Source organism: Ziziphus jujuba, chromosome 2 (assembly GCF_031755915.1).
Source record: "Ziziphus jujuba cultivar Dongzao chromosome 2, ASM3175591v1".
Lineage (NCBI taxonomy): Eukaryota > Viridiplantae > Streptophyta > Magnoliopsida > Rosales > Rhamnaceae > Ziziphus > Ziziphus jujuba.
In genome coordinates, this window is record NC_083380.1 from 12,318,430 (window position 1) to 12,337,293 (window position 18,864).

General features: G+C 32.3%; 2 protein-coding genes across 3 annotated transcripts; one reads left to right on the top strand and one right to left on the bottom strand.

Moving 5' to 3' along the window:
* The first annotated feature begins 3,384 nt into the window (after positions 1-3,384).
* Positions 3,385-4,754, top strand: LOC125422406 (LOB domain-containing protein 27). The gene is made up of 2 exons (XM_048473930.2): positions 3,385-4,485; positions 4,610-4,754. The coding sequence occupies exons 1-2, from the start codon at positions 3,677-3,679 to the stop codon at positions 4,710-4,712; spliced, it is 912 nt and encodes a 303-aa protein (XP_048329887.1). The 5' UTR covers positions 3,385-3,676; the 3' UTR covers positions 4,713-4,754.
* Positions 4,755-6,082: 1,328 nt separating this feature from the next.
* On the bottom strand, positions 6,083-13,038 carry LOC107418490 (zinc finger protein BRUTUS-like At1g18910). Of its 2 annotated transcripts, XM_048474112.2 has the most exons (12): positions 12,505-13,037; positions 12,171-12,395; positions 10,801-10,995; positions 10,355-10,704; positions 9,966-10,197; positions 8,056-9,767; positions 7,548-7,757; positions 7,287-7,424; positions 6,749-6,983; positions 6,594-6,653; positions 6,391-6,462; positions 6,083-6,309 (listed from the first exon to the last, which is right to left on the bottom strand). In XM_048474112.2, the coding sequence occupies exons 1-12, from the start codon at positions 12,832-12,834 to the stop codon at positions 6,208-6,210; spliced, it is 3,861 nt and encodes a 1,286-aa protein (XP_048330069.2). In that variant the 5' UTR covers positions 12,835-13,037; the 3' UTR covers positions 6,083-6,207. The 2 variants fall into 2 exon arrangements, with proteins under 2 accessions (XP_048330069.2, XP_060670618.1); XM_060814635.1 differs by lacking the exon at positions 7,287-7,424 and having other exon boundaries at positions 12,505-13,038.
* Between the last annotated feature and the right edge of the window lie 5,826 nt (positions 13,039-18,864).

Sequence of the window (18,864 nt, forward strand, 5' to 3'; positions counted from 1 at the left end):
TTGAGGCATTTCCGCAAATCTAAATTTCACAGAATTAATTTTTAGTGCATGAGAGATGGCTTTTATCCTTTTCTACTGACTTTAGTAACTTAGGTGATGAATCCAATAAAATGATGTTGAAAGTTATATTAAGTATAATTATTAAATCTCAGCACACCTTTTTGGAGTTAATTAAAATTAAGATATAACGTGTAGATTGAGAAACGAGAAAAAGTAAAATTGGATATCATACACCACATTGAGAAAGAAAAAAATTGCTGCATATGGAACAAATTTCTGATCAAACTTTTTATAAAACTAAGAAAATTTTTTAAAACTTTGCTATAAATTATGAAACACTCTACCAATCTGTATTGTATTGTGTATAGGATTAATATAACTGTGGAAACGGCCACCATATATGGTACAAAGATGCTCATACCAATTCAATTAGTACACAACTAGCTAATTCTTTTGTGTATAAGATGTTTCATCTTCAAAAATAAAAGATATTCGAGTCTCAAATTAAGTTGAGATGGATGTGTGAGGGAATTAAGAAAAAAAAAATAATAATAATAATAAGATTGTGATGTTTGGAAAAGTGAAACTTTTTGGCCAATGGTAGCTTCTACTATATGACGATGACCACACATAAGAGTCTAGACCGCAATTTTCATATATGCTAGCATGCATATAATTATTATATTCACTTGAGCTTGAATTTGTATGCTAATAACAAAGTTACCAATTTTTTTTTTAAAATAGTTTGGTTTTAATTGCTAAAATACTAGTTTAAGTGGCCCTTTGTATTTTATTAATTGTTAATTAGAATGGTTTTTTTTTTTTTCATAATTCCATTTATTTTGTTAACTAGCAAAAATTTTCCACCCTCCAATTTATTTACTTTTAGAGAGGACTTACCATTCTCTAACTTTCCTTTTGCATACATTCTCTTATTCACGTGCTAGCCTCAATAAAACAACACTTCTAAAGTAATTTTAAAGACTCATGCTTTTTGAATGATTCCAATTTGTTTCTGTTTTGAAAAGACAACACTATATTAAAGATCACTTTATATAGTAAAAGCACTTTTGCAAATAATAATAGCTCCTCAAAGGATGAAATATTGTTTCCTCCTTGGGAGCTACAATATATATGGTATACTCCTAAAATATTAATGTTATATATATAAAAACAGATTTCTATTAAAATATATGTACAAGGATCTTAGATTTTTTATTTTTTTCTTTTGATTAAATTATGAATAGAGCACATGATATATAGCCATAAACAATGATAGGTGCTGTTGGTGGAGGGAGAAGATGCGATTTATTGTCTTTGATTTTGTAACTAATGCAAAGTGCGTTTGGTCGAAGGTAGTTTGGGTTGATGAATTTTCGCGGATGGGTTTCATTTCTTTTAGTGATCTTTTGTGGTGGGCACACTCTTAAGTTATCATTTTTTCAATTTGAAAGGTTTGAGATTATCAGCTGGGCAATCTTGGAATAGGAGGAATGCTTGCCTTCATGGAGAGATGGTCATGAAATTCGATGCTATTTCATTGAAATGGCAAGTATGCATTTAGAATTTATGTAGGCTACACTAAGGAGGATGCTGGTACAAGTCAAGGCACTATTAGAAGCTTACAATCATGGATTCCACCGATGAAGTGTAGTCAAAAATTAATGTAGATGGGGCTGTATCTACTTTGTCTCATTCAATAGGGGTTGGGGTTGCGGTTAAAGTAGGAGTTACAAAGGTGATGAAGTCATGGTATCAATGGCTAGGCAAGTAAATCATTGGCTGTGTCCTCTTACACCACAAAGTTGATGGTGATCAAATTTGGTTTTGATTTATGCATGGAAGCCGAGATTGAAGGTGGAATAATCGAAAGTGATTCGAAAAGTGCTGTGGATCTTTTATTTTGTTCAGATGATTTTTTATTTGGGGTTTGATTGTTTTCCTCTTTCTAGTAGAGGATATTAGAAATAAATTAATATGTTTTGGCTCTTTTAGTTGTGTTTTTCCTAGTAGAGTTACACATCAAGTAACTTATGAGCTAGCTAGATATGGTGTTTCTGTTGATTTTATTGAAATTTGGATAAAGGATGTTCTTGAGTGGCTACGACCCTTATCCAAATTGAAAGTTTTATTTATGTTTAGCTTTTAATAAAATTATATTTTATTTAAAAAAAATACATAAATTATTTTGGAGATTTATGTACTATTATGGAACTTTTCTTTTTTTTTCCCTCTTACATGGGATGGATTAATAGTTTTATTTTGAGTATATATTTTATCCAATAATGATTTTATTTGTCAAAAACGGTATATCACGATGTTATTGTGTTAATTTTTCATGAAAAATGATGCTAGAATACCAATAAATTTGTCAAGATCTTTGCTAAATGATAGAATATTATTATTTTATTGGTTTTTATTTAGTTACGTATATTTTCAAATATTAGCTTATCCATATTTAATAATATTAAATTTTCAAGAAACAAAATAATAAAAATATCACACGTTACATTGTCATATTGTCATATGTTCTTAGTACAGATGTTATGTTTTCTGTTCCCATATCAATTGTCAAACAAAATTTGGTGAAAACAATTTAATAACCTAATAGTAGTTTTATACTAAAAGAGTGTATTCAATTTATAATTTGAAGAATTTTAAAAGTATTTAAAAATATAAAAGTATTCGATTTAGATTTTAAAAGAATTCATACAAATCCACTTTATATTTAATTCAGATTTTAATAGATTTTATAAAAATCTATTAAAATATAAATGTATTCAATTACGATTTTATAAAATTCATATAGTGGTATTCAAAAATTCATTGATTTTAAAATTTTTTAAAAAGGATGGATTTTAAAGGATTTGAAAGAATTTTAATAGTGAAATTGTAAAAAAGATTGTTAATATGAAATTCAATATTAATCTTATAGATTTCGTTGAATTCTTACATACTCTTTACAAAATCTATAAAATTACATACCAATTTATCAAATTTTTTAAAATCTATAATTTATTTTAAACCAATTAAATTTTAAATTGAATTCCTTAATGAAAATTAATAGAGTGGATTTCTATTTAACAATGAAGGTATGGTATGCCAAACATATCTCCCTAATCATTAGATCTTACATGGCACAATCTCATTAACAGTTTTAACACAGATGGTGATGATACTTGTCTCAAAAAAAGGACATGCAAAAACATAAAAACACACGTAAGAGTGGTGTAACTGGCTAAGAACCACAACGTGGCCCCAAAAGATTAGGACTTTTTCTTTCTTAGACTTTCCAACATTTCTCCCCCCAACGGTCTCTCACTTTGAAAGAACCCATCTCCTTCAAATTCGCTCTCTCTCTCTCTTCAAATCTTTCTCTTTTACTCAGTCTCTTCCCCCACTCCCCCAGCAAATCCGCACCTTATCAAACCTCTTCAGATCCCCATTGTGGTTTCTTTCACCCTTCCTCACCTTCATTTTCTTTCCACCATTTTCACATTCATCACTCTCCACCCTCTTCACCATTTCCGATTCTTCATCATCACATTCTTTCTTTCATCTTCATCATATTTGCTTTTCTGGGTTTTGTTTCTCATACTTGGAAATTCACCCCAACAATATTACATTGAGAGGTGAATACCTTGTTAGGTGAAAATAACAAAAAAAAGAAAAAATAATGACCCTTAAGGGTGGCACAAGCCAGGCCTGCGCTGCGTGTAAGTATCAAAGAAGAAGGTGCACGTCAGAGTGCCCTCTCGCACCTTACTTCCCACCCCATGAACAGAAGATGTTTCAGAATGCGCACAAGCTGTTTGGTGTGAGTAACATCTTGAAGATACTAAAGAAATTGGACCCTTCTCAGAAATCAGATGCTATGAAGTCTATAATATACCAAGCCAACGTTCGAGATGAGAATCCTGTTCATGGTTGTTGGGGGAAAATCTGTCAACTAAAGTATCAAATTTGGCAGGCTGAGGAAGAGCTTCATGCTGTTCATACACAGCTTGAGATGTACAGGCAATATCATCAGCATCAGATTTCTTCGATGCCCGATCACGATGTAACTTCGCAATTAGAACTTGGGATGGCACCGCCGAGTAATGCTCTTCCCCTGTTCAATCATAGTGCTCCACCACAGCCTTATGCTGCCATGTCTGCTTCTGGCTTGCCCGTGGCACAGCAACATTCTTACTCGAATAGCAGCAATAATGTTGTTTACAACTCCGCAGCTTATATGGATTCCAAAGATAATAGTAACAACAATGTAGTAAATCCTTTGTGGGTTCAACAACATCCTTATAATAGTACTAGCAATAACAATAACAATAATAATTCCATGGTGATTCAATCTCAATTGGTCGCCTCGCAGCAGCCGATTGCTATGCAACAAGAAGTTGTTCAAGATTATGATGAGATGCATCCGTTTTTCGATACCATTGATGACAGACAATCATATATTGATTCTAAAGAGGCTTATGAGTCAAGGTACAATTTTTAAAATATACAAAAATATTTGTTCAATCATTAGCATGATCTTTGTGGGTTGTTGCTTTATATTTTAATTTGGTTGCTGATCTCAAATTCATGGAGTGAATTTATGTATATGCAGCTCGGAAGAGTCGTTGAAGGATACAACACAATCCATTGAGCATGTTGCAGAGAATGAATTGAAGAGTGCTGCTGCATGCTTTAGCCTTACTAGTGTCAACTGATCAATGAGCAGGAAAACAGACAGAAAAAAACAAAAAATTGTAATGTGTAGTTTTTATTCTTCTATTTATTGACATAATTCGTTTTTTTTTTTTTTTTTTTTTTTTCATCCTTTATGAATTCATATAGAAACTTCCACAATTTTGTTTTCTTTCCTGCTTTTGGATCAATAAACAATTTTGAGCTTCTTCTTTCTTTATTTGTTACGCTAGTTGAACTAAATTTAAATAGAATCAAGTGTACATGTACTTGGATTTCTCAGTCAAAACCTTAAATTGATGATGTTGATATACGTAGAAGGCACAGAATAGTGACCAAAATGTATGTTGGTTATATCTACTTCGTTGTTCTCTTTACAATGTGTATGTACGAATATTTATACATTTAATTTGGAATTTACATGTTTGACATCTTGGCCTAGATTTTTCATGTGCCAATCGACTTTGGAAGAATTTTCGTTTTCGATCATGAAAGTGAAAACAGCATGACTACACAAAGAACAACACTTGGCTAGTGGAAAGTCCCAGAACTCATTTTCATGATAATTATACGTCATGCTACGCATGCGAGGATCAGAATGAATGAAATTTACAAGACTGGCTTATAATTAAACCTGATAGAGTGATCTACTTTGGTAATAATGGTACTTCGTGATCATTTGGTTCAATTAAATTCTCAGCTTCCATATTTGACTAGTAAAGTTCCCTTTGTTCATCAATGGATATTATCCACCCAAGTACTGAAAAACTAGCATTTATCTTTTATGTCTGGCTCACTTTTACCACCTTCTGTTTGACTTCAGAAAAAAGTCTTCATTTTTTGTTTTTGTTTTTTTGGTTTGGTGAACTTAGAAAAGAGATGTTAGAAGTTTCTAAATATATATATATATATATATATATAATCTAATACTAACTATGTGGTTACTTTTGAGTTCATATTATCTAGTTGTTGCAGGATTTTCAGTCTTTTGTCAACTGGATTTTAGCTAATATGTATTTCTAATCCAGGGAGAAAAGGCAGCCTAACAAGTCAATGAACAATGTACTGTAAGTCATCCACCATTGTTTACCTTCTGAAGTATGCAAGTTATTCAGAATTTAGCTCAGTTATCATATGTTAGACACAGAGCCCTATGTTATTTAAACATTTTTGAAGTACTGTAGGTTTCCATTATTCCAAAATGCTACATTATACCCTTTCTCGTGGTAAGGCAAGTGATTAACAAGCAGAATATTGTGACAGAGAAAAATTTTGAAATTGTAAAGCCAATTTAGTTCTCACAACCTGGTGTTTCTTGGATGTAAACTAGGGATTTATTTCATGGCTCTGATAATAACCACTTGAAGAAAAGAGAATAAAAGTTACACCAAACTATCCCTCATAAATGGCCTACTGATTTATTCAAACATTGAACACTTTTGCAAATCTAAGTGGTGAAATTTAAATATTCAAAAACAGGCTATACTGTACATTATTCACTCTAACTATGTAACTATATCACAAAATCCTGGTGTTGTATGAACCACAGGAGGGGCATTTGTGGTAAAGCCAATGAAAGGGAGAGACTCCTCTTTTCTCACAATCATGACACAGTATCACCTGCAATATCTTTGATAAATCAGATAAGTCATGTCTAGGATAGTAGTGATCAAAAGGAAAAGAGAAAAGTGATTGTCAAACCTTAGTTTGGCCAGCGTACTCATCTGGAATTTTCTCTTCAGCCAATAATGCGTCTAACATCTTAAAATACACCTGCAAGGCATGTTATGAGTGGTTTTATTTTCCTCGGTGAAAAATACTGTTTGCACTAACATAATCTAAGGCAGTCATTTAGACTTCTGATCATAATGTTGTAGTATCTAAATTACTTTAGAGTTATATACCTTCATGTCTCCAAGTGACTTGCCGCAGATTGGGCAGGTATAGCTAATACAGGTGTAGTCCTAGAATCAGCATAAGAGACACCAGTAAGTTTGTCCAAATAATGCAAAACCAGCTTAGATAAATTGAGGAATTGAGGATTTGAAGATGTGAACACCTGAAAACATGCTGAGTGCATCAAATGACCGCATGGAAGGGCCTTCACAGGGGAGCTGGATGTGAAGATATCTTCATGGCAAATTGGGCAATTGTCCATAAAGCTTTTCTCTCTGCATACATGCACTAGAAGTGTACGGGACATGCAAGCATTGCAATTCATGCAATGGTAGTAGTCAATGCCCAGTCCCTTCCCAACTCGGCACAGGTTACAGTAAGGGCAGTGGTAGATATCCCTGTTGACAACTTCTATATATATGAGAACCTCCACTAATCTGTGACCAGAAGGTCCTAACACTAACATACCAATTGAAAAGTACCATTGAATTTACAATATGAATAGAGAAATATAAAAGTTGATGCATTGCAGATTTATAATAGATTCCTAATGCATGGACTATGGAACTAAGATAACCTAACTGATGATGCAATGAAGCTACCGGTTGTCTTTCATTTTATTTTATTTCTGGGCAAAGGATAACCAAGTTAAGGTGTTATAAGAAAACGAGGAAAAACTGAGATCAAAGAAGGTTAGCCACCTGTCATCATCAAATACTTTGCAGATCCTGCAATAGTATCTTGCCATGGAAAATTTACCGCAGGAAGGAGTTGAGCATGTAGACCCAACTGGCTGAATTTTTAAACATTTCATGCACATCATTTCCGTAACAGATTTCCTGCATATTTATTGAAATGGTACCAAAAGTTGTGAAGATAAAAAAATAAGAACTCTAAATTCTTATGCATATGTATACATATACATACAGAAAAAAGATTAAGTCAATTCATACTGTTGATACCTATCTAATGAGTGGCCAGTGATCTCGTCATGGCAGCGTATGCATGTGTAAAGTTGGTTGCAGCAGGGAGCAACAAGTTTACAGTTCCTCTTGTAGTGTTTGCATCCAAAGCTTAATTTGAGAGGGTCGCGATAAGAGGGCTTCTGACCAGGAAACTCTTGCCCATTACTTGAGACAGATAAGTGAGAATGCTGCCTGACAATCCAACGGCTGAAACAGTGTGGAAACTATGTCATTTTTCTTGTAAGAGGAAATAGAAACTAGGATAAAAATTTGTGAGCGTGAAGTAGACAAACAGAGTGATATAGATATAATCTTTTTTTGCTAAAATTAGATATGATTTCATGGTATTCATGCATAAAGATATTTTCAAATCTTTTACACTAGCTACAAACCACCTTGATCATGTAGTCAAATGAAATCTAGGTTTCCTCCTAAACAAGGAAAACAAAATGACAGAGAGGAGGGGGAAGGGGAAAAACTGCTTCAAACAGAGCTTATGACTAACCTCATTAGCAGGTTCTGGATAATGTATGATTTACGCTGAGGTTCCAAGGAAGAATCGTGGGACACTCTTCTGATTGCAGCCTCTATATCCTGTTGAGTCATCGTTAGAAGACAATTGCAATACTTGGATTTCTGGGAAGCTTGAGAAAATGGTATTTGATTGATTTGACATGGTTCTATTTCTTGGGTTCTTTTCTTGTCACTCTCAACATAAGGACTCGTATGTTCTAAATGATTGCAATCATATTGGTCAAAGTCAGAATCTTTTCCTTTATCATCTGCATTACAATCTCCCATTGGCTTAGCATTACTACCAGGAGAATCTATCTTCTGATCTTGAAGCTCGGTGCTTTTACTACAAAAATTTCCGTCTTGCTTGTTATATTCACAGAGATAGGTTGAGATAACCTCCAAGGGATCTGCAGTCCATGAAGATGCAATATTAGAATCCTCCACCACCTTGGTCATGTCATACCCTTCCCACCATTCTCTCAACCATTCATCAAACATTGTGTTTCTTGTGACCTTGCGCCATAAAGACATCATGGTATGCTGCTCCTCTGGTGTCAAAGATGCCATTACCCAGGGTATTATATCTTGTAGTATTTCGGCTTTTGTTCTTCCAAGTATACATCCTACAATCCTTTCTTGCTCCTGAATAGAGAAGCGTTCTCTAAATAAGGGCCAAAGTTCAACCTCTTCCCGATGAACATGGTCTGATAATAATTTGTGCATTGATTTGCACATATTATGCAGCTTCATGCACAGCTGATAGTGCCTCAGCATTATCATATCCATGTTTGAATTAGACTTCGAAACTGAAGCATGCAATTCAGATATCTCTTCTAAAATGAGGGATACCTTTGCAAATTGTTCACCTTCCAATTTGTGGTCAATTGTGTAAGAGTGGCTAATGTTTGTAAGCTCTCCCTTCTCCTCCAAAGCTGGAAAGGCAACCTGATCCTCAGCATCACTATGGATTTGAAACAAAAATTGTATAAGATGGAAGCGCCTATGGAAATCATTTAGGAGCCCAACATTTTCAGCCAACTGAGCTGAACCAACAACAAGGTATTCCAAATCATTCTTAAGAGCCTTGTGGAAGAAAAAGACAATGTCCATTGGTTTTGGATCAGTGAGCACATAACCAGGATGGTTTTCTCCACCAAAAATTTCAGAAAAGGGATGTGATGTGTTTATTGTCTCTGGGAAATATATATGGAGATTAATTATGCTGGAGTATGATGCCTCATATTTTCTCGCAGTTTGAGAGACACAAGATGAAGAATATGACAAATAGCTCTTTGCCTTCCTCGCACAGATCTGTTCCATTAGATTAGAGTTAGATCCCTCACAAGGTTGCGTATTGGAGTGTGAGGATGATGATCCAGCAGCTTCGTTAGTTTGCTCAGATACAAAAGAACATCTGCTCTTGAACATTTTCTGCAAGTCCTCTCCAAATTTTTCAACAGAAGTTTTACCTGAATAACCGATTCGGAACCACTCCTGCAGAAGTGATGCAAAAGATTCATCGACTAGAGGATCTTCCTGTTTGATGCTATTCAGAATGGACCTGCATTCATCCTCGGACAAGTGGGTTGAAAACCAAGTTATAACGCACTTTAGCAGCCCAAGTGGCATTATATGAAGGCTCACATATAAGAGGTGCTGCTGCGTTTCATGACTACAATTCTTGCTAATAATGGGAAATACCTGAAATACTGGACGAAGTGTTAAATACTAACAATAAAGCAGACATTGGAAAATAATTATATATAGTCAGCTTATGAGAATGGTTTTGTAGGTCTTTATTGGAGATAGTATCTGATCACAAATAGACCCGGAATCCCAAAATTGTCTATAGACGATATAAACACTGATATCAATTCCCTAACAGTAAAAACGGTGTACCTCTATTTCATGGAAAGAAAACTGTTTGTTGATTTCCACAATGAAAGACTCAAGTTCCCATGACAGCTTCTCCACAAATTTAGACAAAGGCGTGTCATTTTTAGCGGTAGAGTACAGCAACCTCTGCAAACCTTCTATACGATGCTTATTTGGGAATTGTTCATTTGAAGAGGACAGATGGCCATCGACAAGTTTGTTTAACACAGGGTAAAATAATTTTCCCAATGCAATACTGCAGGTCAGAGAGTACACTTCCATCACAAATAAGCTAACTAAGAAAGAAAAGGGTGGTAAAATATCAGATGAGAATTTAAACATACATTTTATGATTTCATTAATTTAAAGTTGTGATATGAAACGAAACCCTTTTTAGCAACCGCGTTGCTTACCTATAGAAAGTCAGGACATCGGCAAGGAACTTTAGCTGGAGTATTATTGTATCAAGATTCGAAAAGTTGCTTGAGCTTCTTGATTGATATAGCTCTTCAAGAATTTCTATAAAATCTTTCCTGATGGCACCATGCCAAATATGAAGGCCATCAACCAGATTTTGTCCAACATCTTCTTGGACGGGGTAAGCCTGAATGCAACTCCAATTTTCTCCAAGATATCTTTTAACACACTGAGACTTGAGTAACACTTTCATATCTGTAGATCCCTCAAGGCAGCGATCAGTTCCACTCTTTGAGTAAGATCCCAATGGGTGTTGGTTATTGCTACTAAGCCAATAAATTACCACCTTCACAATATGATATTTTTAATGTAATCATTATCAAGAAGTTAATTCATACCAGGGTAAGATTTTAGAAATTTGGTCGGAGGGTATTCGTATTACCTCTTGGAGTGATTTTTCCTCAGGTACTATTTCCTTTATACAATTCTTAACTTCCAATTGTTCATCAAGTGGAAGAAAGGAGATAGTCCATGGCAACAGATCCTCCAGCAGCATTACAGGAATACTACACAGAAATTGCCACACAAATGCAGCCTGTTTTTTGGGAGAGAATTGCTTGCTGAGCAAAGGAAATACCTGCGTCCCATTTATATAATGATATAAATAATTACAGCACTGTCAAAATGTATACTTTTAGGGATAAACTAAAGAAATAAAAAGACATGGAATCAGTCAAAATGGATAGCTGGAGGAGATGCCACTTTTGAATTTGGTTAAATAACTCCTTTTAACACATCTCGTTCATTCTGCAAATCAACCTTACATATCTCAATATTCAAATTAATCCAGTGTTTAGAATAATAACGCTTCACTATCTTTTACAGTCCATATATATACAGGCCGGAGTGCAATGAAAAAGCCGCAACTCCAGGAAAAATGAAGTACTTGACGTGCTTGCAAAAGGCAAACGCTGTCACAGTCACTCATTTCATCACTACGGATGAAGCAAAAGGTGGACAGCTACCAATAATTCTTCAAATTTATGTATTTTATTCGTTTTTTAACTAACCTTTTCTTTCCTCATTTGGTCATGCATTTGCACATGATGTCCATGAGTCAAAGTTTGAATTCAGTTCAAATTATTGTATTTCTTTCTTTTTACATGCTACAAGTAGTAAAAGGACTGTAATTAAAACACGCTTATTAAGTCCCCAAAGTCCACAACTTTGAACAAGTATGTCCCAAAAAAGTAGTATAATTTATTTTTGCAATCTTCAAATGATCTTTTGTGTTAATTAAAATAGCTGGTGATCACATTCTTGTACAAGTCAAATATTTTTTAAGAACAATTTGCAAGGCTCTTAATCTATTTTTCCAAAAGTTCAATATGATACTCCCAAAGATCATTATTATGACCTGAAAACAGAATCAAAGGCCAGACCAGAGGACGATTTGGCGAGGAATCTTTTTCTTTCCTCAGCAAATCCCCACCCCGAAAAGGTAAAATATAATAATAATAATAATAATAATAATAATAATTAAAATAAGAGTTCCAGCATGCAATATTTGACTTTTTTTCTAGGAAATAGTTAAAAAAGAATCTTTGTTCATCACATCGATTGAGAAAACAAGGTGAAGATAAATAGAGAATCAAAATGATTTCTTACCAAATAAGGAACAAAAGCATGCATGCATAAAAATTTTAAAAAGTTCTGATCCTCATCCATACTGCTTATCAAAAAAAAAAAAAAAAAAAAAAAAAGGAAAAAAAGCTAAAGTGAGAAACAAATAATCATGAAAAAGGAGGCTACCTGTTCTTCTTCTTTGAGCATATGTTGGGAAATGAAGGTGTGTAAAGTCCCAATACAAAAAACAAGCTCCTGATATGGCTTGGAAACGTTTTCGTTTTCATTTTCCTCCATAATCACATTCAACCTGTAAAAGATCGAATCGAACAGTCCGTCTATACTTCTATGCTCCAGTGTATATGTAGATGCTACATTCGGAACATGATCATCCAGCGCATGGAAAATCACCTGCCAAACAAAATACACAAAGATGTCCCAAAAACCACTTCCCAAACACACACACACACACGAAAAAATAATAATAATAATAAAAATAGTCAACCAAAAACCAATTAACCTCATCCTCTGCAGCGCAGTGATACTTATAAGCAAGCTTGAGGAAATCAAACCGCCGGAGAAGCTCGACGGCAAAATCGTGATAGAACAAGCCGGTGTCGAAAGCTTCGGTGGCGAGCCGCCGGAGTTGATCGAGCTCGGAGCGGAGCGCCATGTGGAAACAAACGAGGAAGAGAATCGGATTCTCTGCAAGTGGAAGAAGGAGTGGGGAGGAAGAGGATTGGGAAGTTGACGTCGCCATTTCTTCTTCTTCTTCCTCCGTTGCAGCGGGAACGGTAAGGTTTTGTTGGTGGCATATGGAAGAGGAGGAGTGGTCGTCGGTGCCGGCCATCAACCTCGAAACTACGTCGTTTGCGAGGATTAATCACCATGAAGGTTGAGAAGGCGGAGGGGAAGCTTAGCATTTGCAGAGCTCCTGGGTTTTAAGCCCTCCTGATTTTTGGAAATCACTCTCTCTCTTTCCCTATTCTATTCTATCTGGTCCAGTCCCGAGCTAACCCACCACCTTATTGCTCTCTGCCTCTTCGATTTATTTTTTTATTTCTTTTTTTTTTTTTTTTTAAGAAGGTAGTTTCTTTTGAAAATTTTTAAAATATTCTTTTTGCCACGGCAATGATTGCGACGTCGTACCCAATTCTGCCCCACTGAACGGTCGAAACCATGAAATGAAAACGCCCTTTTTGTTCTTCTAAGCTCTGGAAAAGGCGTTACGTGTATCCCCGCCTTCTTTCCATACGAGCGTGGTTTACACGCTTTTAAAAAACAAAAATTGAATGGTAAAATTCTTTATGAAAGCTAGTTAAAATGACAAATGTTTGCACTTAGTCTTGTGTAATAACACCTTCTGCAGAGAACTTCGTTGAATGGTAAAATTCTTTATGAACAGCGAAAGAATTTTTCCAAAATAAAACGAACATTAGAAAAATGCACTTGTAAGGAATTCTAAAAATTTTATATCTTATAAACAAATAAAGATATACAAAGTAAATAAATTGTTATGCTACTTGTAAAGGCCATATGATATGTTTAATATATCAATATGGCAGACAAGGAAAATAAAAAAATTAAAAAAAAAACTATATTTTAAATTCATGACAAATATTATTTACAAAATATAATTCGGTCAAAGAATAATATTGAAGAGCAACCTTCTATTTTATAATTATTATTTAAAAAAAAAAAATAAAGTCGTATCTTATCAACGGTGTACATGTACGGACAAAAGATCCATCATCCAACATTATTGCATTGGAATGTTTAATTAATAATTGCTTATTACGCCGAATCACGTGGATCTGATCATTTGAACACAGCAGGCGATTGTAAAAGTAATTGTTGTGAAAAGCGCGTGGATAATAGGAGAGAGTCCGGTTAACTGCTTAAAGCGTCCGTTTTTTGGATAATAAATATTTCCCTCCAATTGTTTAATGATTGGCGCGTTTTAATAATGGGAATTTTTTAAATACTATAAAGCGGTGCGTTTAGGGAGTACCTGAGAAAGGGGCTCGTTTCACGCCGTCTCTCGTTATCGTTTTTCTGTTTGTCGTTTTTATTTTTGGACGGTCACTATTTCTCTTATTCTTTTTTTTTTCTTTTTTAAATTAAAAAATAATTATTTTTGTTTTAAAAATATTTAAATTCGGAAATCTTTCGATTTTGTTACTGTGGCAGCTCGAAATCTTTGTCGTCACGTGGCGGGGTTGGCCGGTTCGGTCAACGGTCGGAAAATATTAATCTTTTCAGGTTTATACGAAGATGATACTCGACACGTGCGTTTTGCCTTCTGTCCGTGGCCTCCTCCAGTCCTCCACGTGCTCTGCCTTTGCTTTCTTCTTTGTAAGCTTTGCACTTGGACCCCTCAAGCCTACTGACTCGGCCTTAAAATCATTAAAATAGATATGATTCTGTGCATACATGAAAAATGATATGGTAAGTAATTTACAAAGAAGAAGAAGAATAATATAACATAATATTTATAGTTGATAAATTTGTATAATTTTTTTATAATCTAATAAATGTAAATAACTATCTCTTATAATTTTATTTATAAGTTTTTGACCATATCAAAATATGTATATTTATATTATTTTTATTTATTTCCAATGTTATAGCCAAGGAATGTGGAGAATAAAAATCCATTAACAAAATCTAGAGTACAAATAGTAAATTAACAATCTTCAGTTGTTTTTCGTGGAAATATAAAGTTTTTCAATACTTATATTTTATTTATTTTTCATCTTCATATAGTATTTATTTATTTTTTAATGATCATACGGTGTTAATTTAATCAATCAATAAAAATCAAAACCCTTATTTTTGTTTTCATTCTCTACCATTAATTGTATTCTCCGAACAAATCCTAATATCTATATGTATATATAAAAAGTTCATATAATGCTCCTCGATGTGAACTTGTTACATGGAGTAGATAATAAAAGTGATAGTGATGATTTTACTAACCTTTTATAAAGTAGTCCATTCAACTTTGTAGAACTATCTAGTAATGCTCTTATGGTGTTTTCAATTCCAGAGAATATCTTTTCTCCTTTTTACCTTTTAAGTTTCTTAGGACATCGTGGTGGGATCAAGGCTGACAAAATTATGAACCATTTTCCAATTTGCCTGCACGCTTAAATCATTGTCTAGATAAAAATAAAGATGAGTTGTTTTTACAATTATAAAAGAGCTTTACATTCATTACATATTTGCCATTTCAATATATAAAAAAATACAAAATAATTTTATATAATATTTCCAATGACTAATATATCCACAATTTATAAAGTTTTAACTAAGTTAAAAAATATGATTTTTTTTTTCATAAATCGTTTACAAATTAAATACCATTCTATAAAAATTCTTCATAATGTTTTTGGATAAAACTGATAGTTATGAAAAATTTACAAAAATTTTCTTTTCGATTAAAATACTTTTGGATAATGGATAAATATAGTCATTGGGTATTTGATTTCAAAGTTATAAATATCTTTAAAAATATTCAGTCGTATGCTTCTGAACACATTTAAAATGTTTAGTCACATATTTTGGAATATATTTGAGATATTCATATTTTAAAACGTTTAGTCACATACTTCTGAATGTAATTGAAATGTTCAATCGTATATTTCTGAATACATTTAAAATATTTAATCTTATATTTCTGAATATAAATATATTTAATTAATAAATATTTTTAATAATAATTTTAAATAGAATAAAAATGAAATTTTATGATGGAAGTGAATAGAATTTGTTTGATGATATTACCAATCTAGAACTTCTCAAAAATAAAATTTCAAAAAATATATATATATATATATATAAATGGGCCCAACCCAAAGGCTAGAATACTAGACTTATGGAATGGCACCGTGGTGGGCCCAGATGCGGCATTGGCCCGTTCTCTAATTTGGGTATCTATATGTAAGCCATCAAATCAATTGCATATTTTGCCTATTTTAATTAAGGCATGAATTGGACTAATGAAATTAAAATTATTTATGTCAGCAGTACTTATTTATTTTGGAAATATCTGGAAAAATTCGAGAATTCAAATATTTTCAAGTTATTACTATTTCTTTAAAAAAAAAAATGGTTTTATTCTTCTTATTATTACTTTTTCACTTTGAAATTATGGTGTGGGGCTACCAAGGCTTAAAAAAATCTACACGAGGTTATTATTAGAAGACAACTTTCCAATACAAATTTCTTAGAAAAGTATTTCTACCATCTTTAGAAATAGAATCCAACAATTGAACTTCTGTACATCAAAGATAAGATTGAACTTCTGTACATCAAAGATAAGAACAAGTGGGGCTATAAAAATCAACCACTTCATTTGATTCCTTTTTACAATAATCCTCGCAAGTACCAGTTTCTAATGAGTCCAAACTGATGATTTGTATAAGAAATTCCTTTCAAATCATTAACCAGCTTTGCCTTAATTTGCCAAGCTCATATATATATATATATATATATATATATATATCAATCAAGTTCATATTAAGACAAAATGGCACATCAAATATTATAATTTAAAATTTAAAAATAATAAAATAAAAATTTATTTACATACCAAAATTTTATTTAAACAAATTAAATTTTATTAAAATTTAATAATTAATAAATATAAAATTTTAATTTTTAATGTAATTTTATAGCTAAAAAAAAATAGTATTGATCCGTTATGAAAATCTGATTTGAATATGGTTCTATCTATATATATCTATATGTATTAGGAATTTGGGGCAATAAGGAAAAAGTCTGTTAACTTTTGTTTTAAAAAATTGGGCCCCCATTTCGGCATAAGCCCATACGCAATTTGTCCAAATTACCAGTACTTCCAAGATATACTTTATTGTCTATAATAAAAATAAAATTAGTCTTTTGAATTTGACTATGTTATTGAAATTGATTAATTAATTAATTTTTTGAAATAATCAGAACACATACATATCCACCTGAATTGTCAACAAAAGCGAAGATGGCCCTTCTCTGTCCAGACTGCCATGAAGTTCACTAAATAAGAAGCAAATCTAGCTAATTCATGGCCACTTTATTTGTAATTTAGGTGAGAAAATAGAACAAAAACGAACAGAATTTGCAAGCAAAAACCTAAAAATCTTATTTATTTAATTTCAATTAGCAAGCGAAAACAATTAAATTGTTACTGCCATTGTTTTGACAGATAATAATTTGAGTTTTGATCCTACAGTACCATGTATGAGAGGTGTGGGTTGTATTCATGGGGGTTTAGAAATGGGCTCACGAAACATATAATAAAACAAATTGGCATTTGAAATAAAATACAAGTAAAAAAAAAATGTTATAAAATATACTTTAATTAAATAATACAATAAAGAAATTCAGCATGTATCCATTATGTGTATATATATAGATAGGCTGGCATATAATTTCTGTATATTACAAAATTGCATGTCGTATGCATTACCTTTTTATTTTTCGTCTTTTCTTAATAGGTTGGGTCATAAGATCTACACAATTCACTCTTATCTGTATCATTTTCTTAATATTAATAATTTATTTTTTCGTACATAAATATTCTCCTTCCCATATCATATATATCTCTTCGTCGTCAATGCTTACGAAAATGTTTGTCCTAGAAATTAAAGATAGTACCGGTTAGACAGCATCATTCATAAAGTATGAGGTCACTTAATTTCATAATTTGAACATAAAGTGTTTTTGAACTAAATCTTTTAATTTTAATGAGCTAGTTACAGAAATACTATTCATTTCAATTAATAAAAGTATTCTTAATTTCATATATTCTTTTTTTGTTTTTATTATTATTCATTGATTTGCAAGATTTATAGTTACTAGGAAATAAAAACTTTCCTTAACTCAACTACTTGATACCCAAATGTTCGTATTCTACCCTTGAATATTTGAGATATAGTAATATTTCTTTATATTGATAATTTAGTGTGCAAAGAAACAATATATTCGGTGCACACATCTGAAGTAGAAAGTGGAGGTGAATAGATTAATAAAACTGGAATAAATTCATAGGTAAGAATAGGTGAGGTTTTCTTTTTCTTTTTTTTTTTTTCTTTTTTTTAAGGTTAAATACTTTATTTAGTGAAGTTTATTCATCATAGGACCATTCATCCCTCCATATATCACTTCATACAATTAACAGAACATTAGTTGGAATAGAATAAAAATAAAACTATAATAAATATTAAAATAAAATAAAAATTAGAATAAAACGATCGTTGAAATAGGATAATAATTGAAATATCCTAATGCTTAAACCTATCCTCCGAATACCACCATCAAAATAATTGATATTCTTATCCAAATAAAATTCTTTATCAAATGATTCTTTCATCCATTTTTTTCTTTAAAGAACGTTTTATACCATACAACATATAAATTTATGGAGAAATTTTTTGTCACTAAGATACTCCCTCTTAAATACACAGAAGATTCATACATATGGGAGTAACGTGGATCCCACATAAATGTAAGAGTATTGATAATATGGAAGCATATGAATTTTTTTTCGTTTTCGTGGGCTATAAGTATTAAAAGTTATTTGATAACTACACCAAGCAGGAAAAAGGCTTTTGTCAGAAGTGGTGCTGGTCCCAAAATCATTTTGCTCCAAACAAATAATTCATGGTTCCTGAGGAAAAGACGGCCACTAATTTGTATTCTTCCTTCACCACAGTAGATGCATTATTTATTTATTTCTAAACAGTTAGAGTTGTCTTATTTAAAATCATCATTAATGATATGTACTTTGATTTATTAATTGAATATATTTAATAATTTTTATTTTTTAAAAATAATATGAAAAATAATTTTTTTAAGTAGTAATCTACGAAAAGTGTCA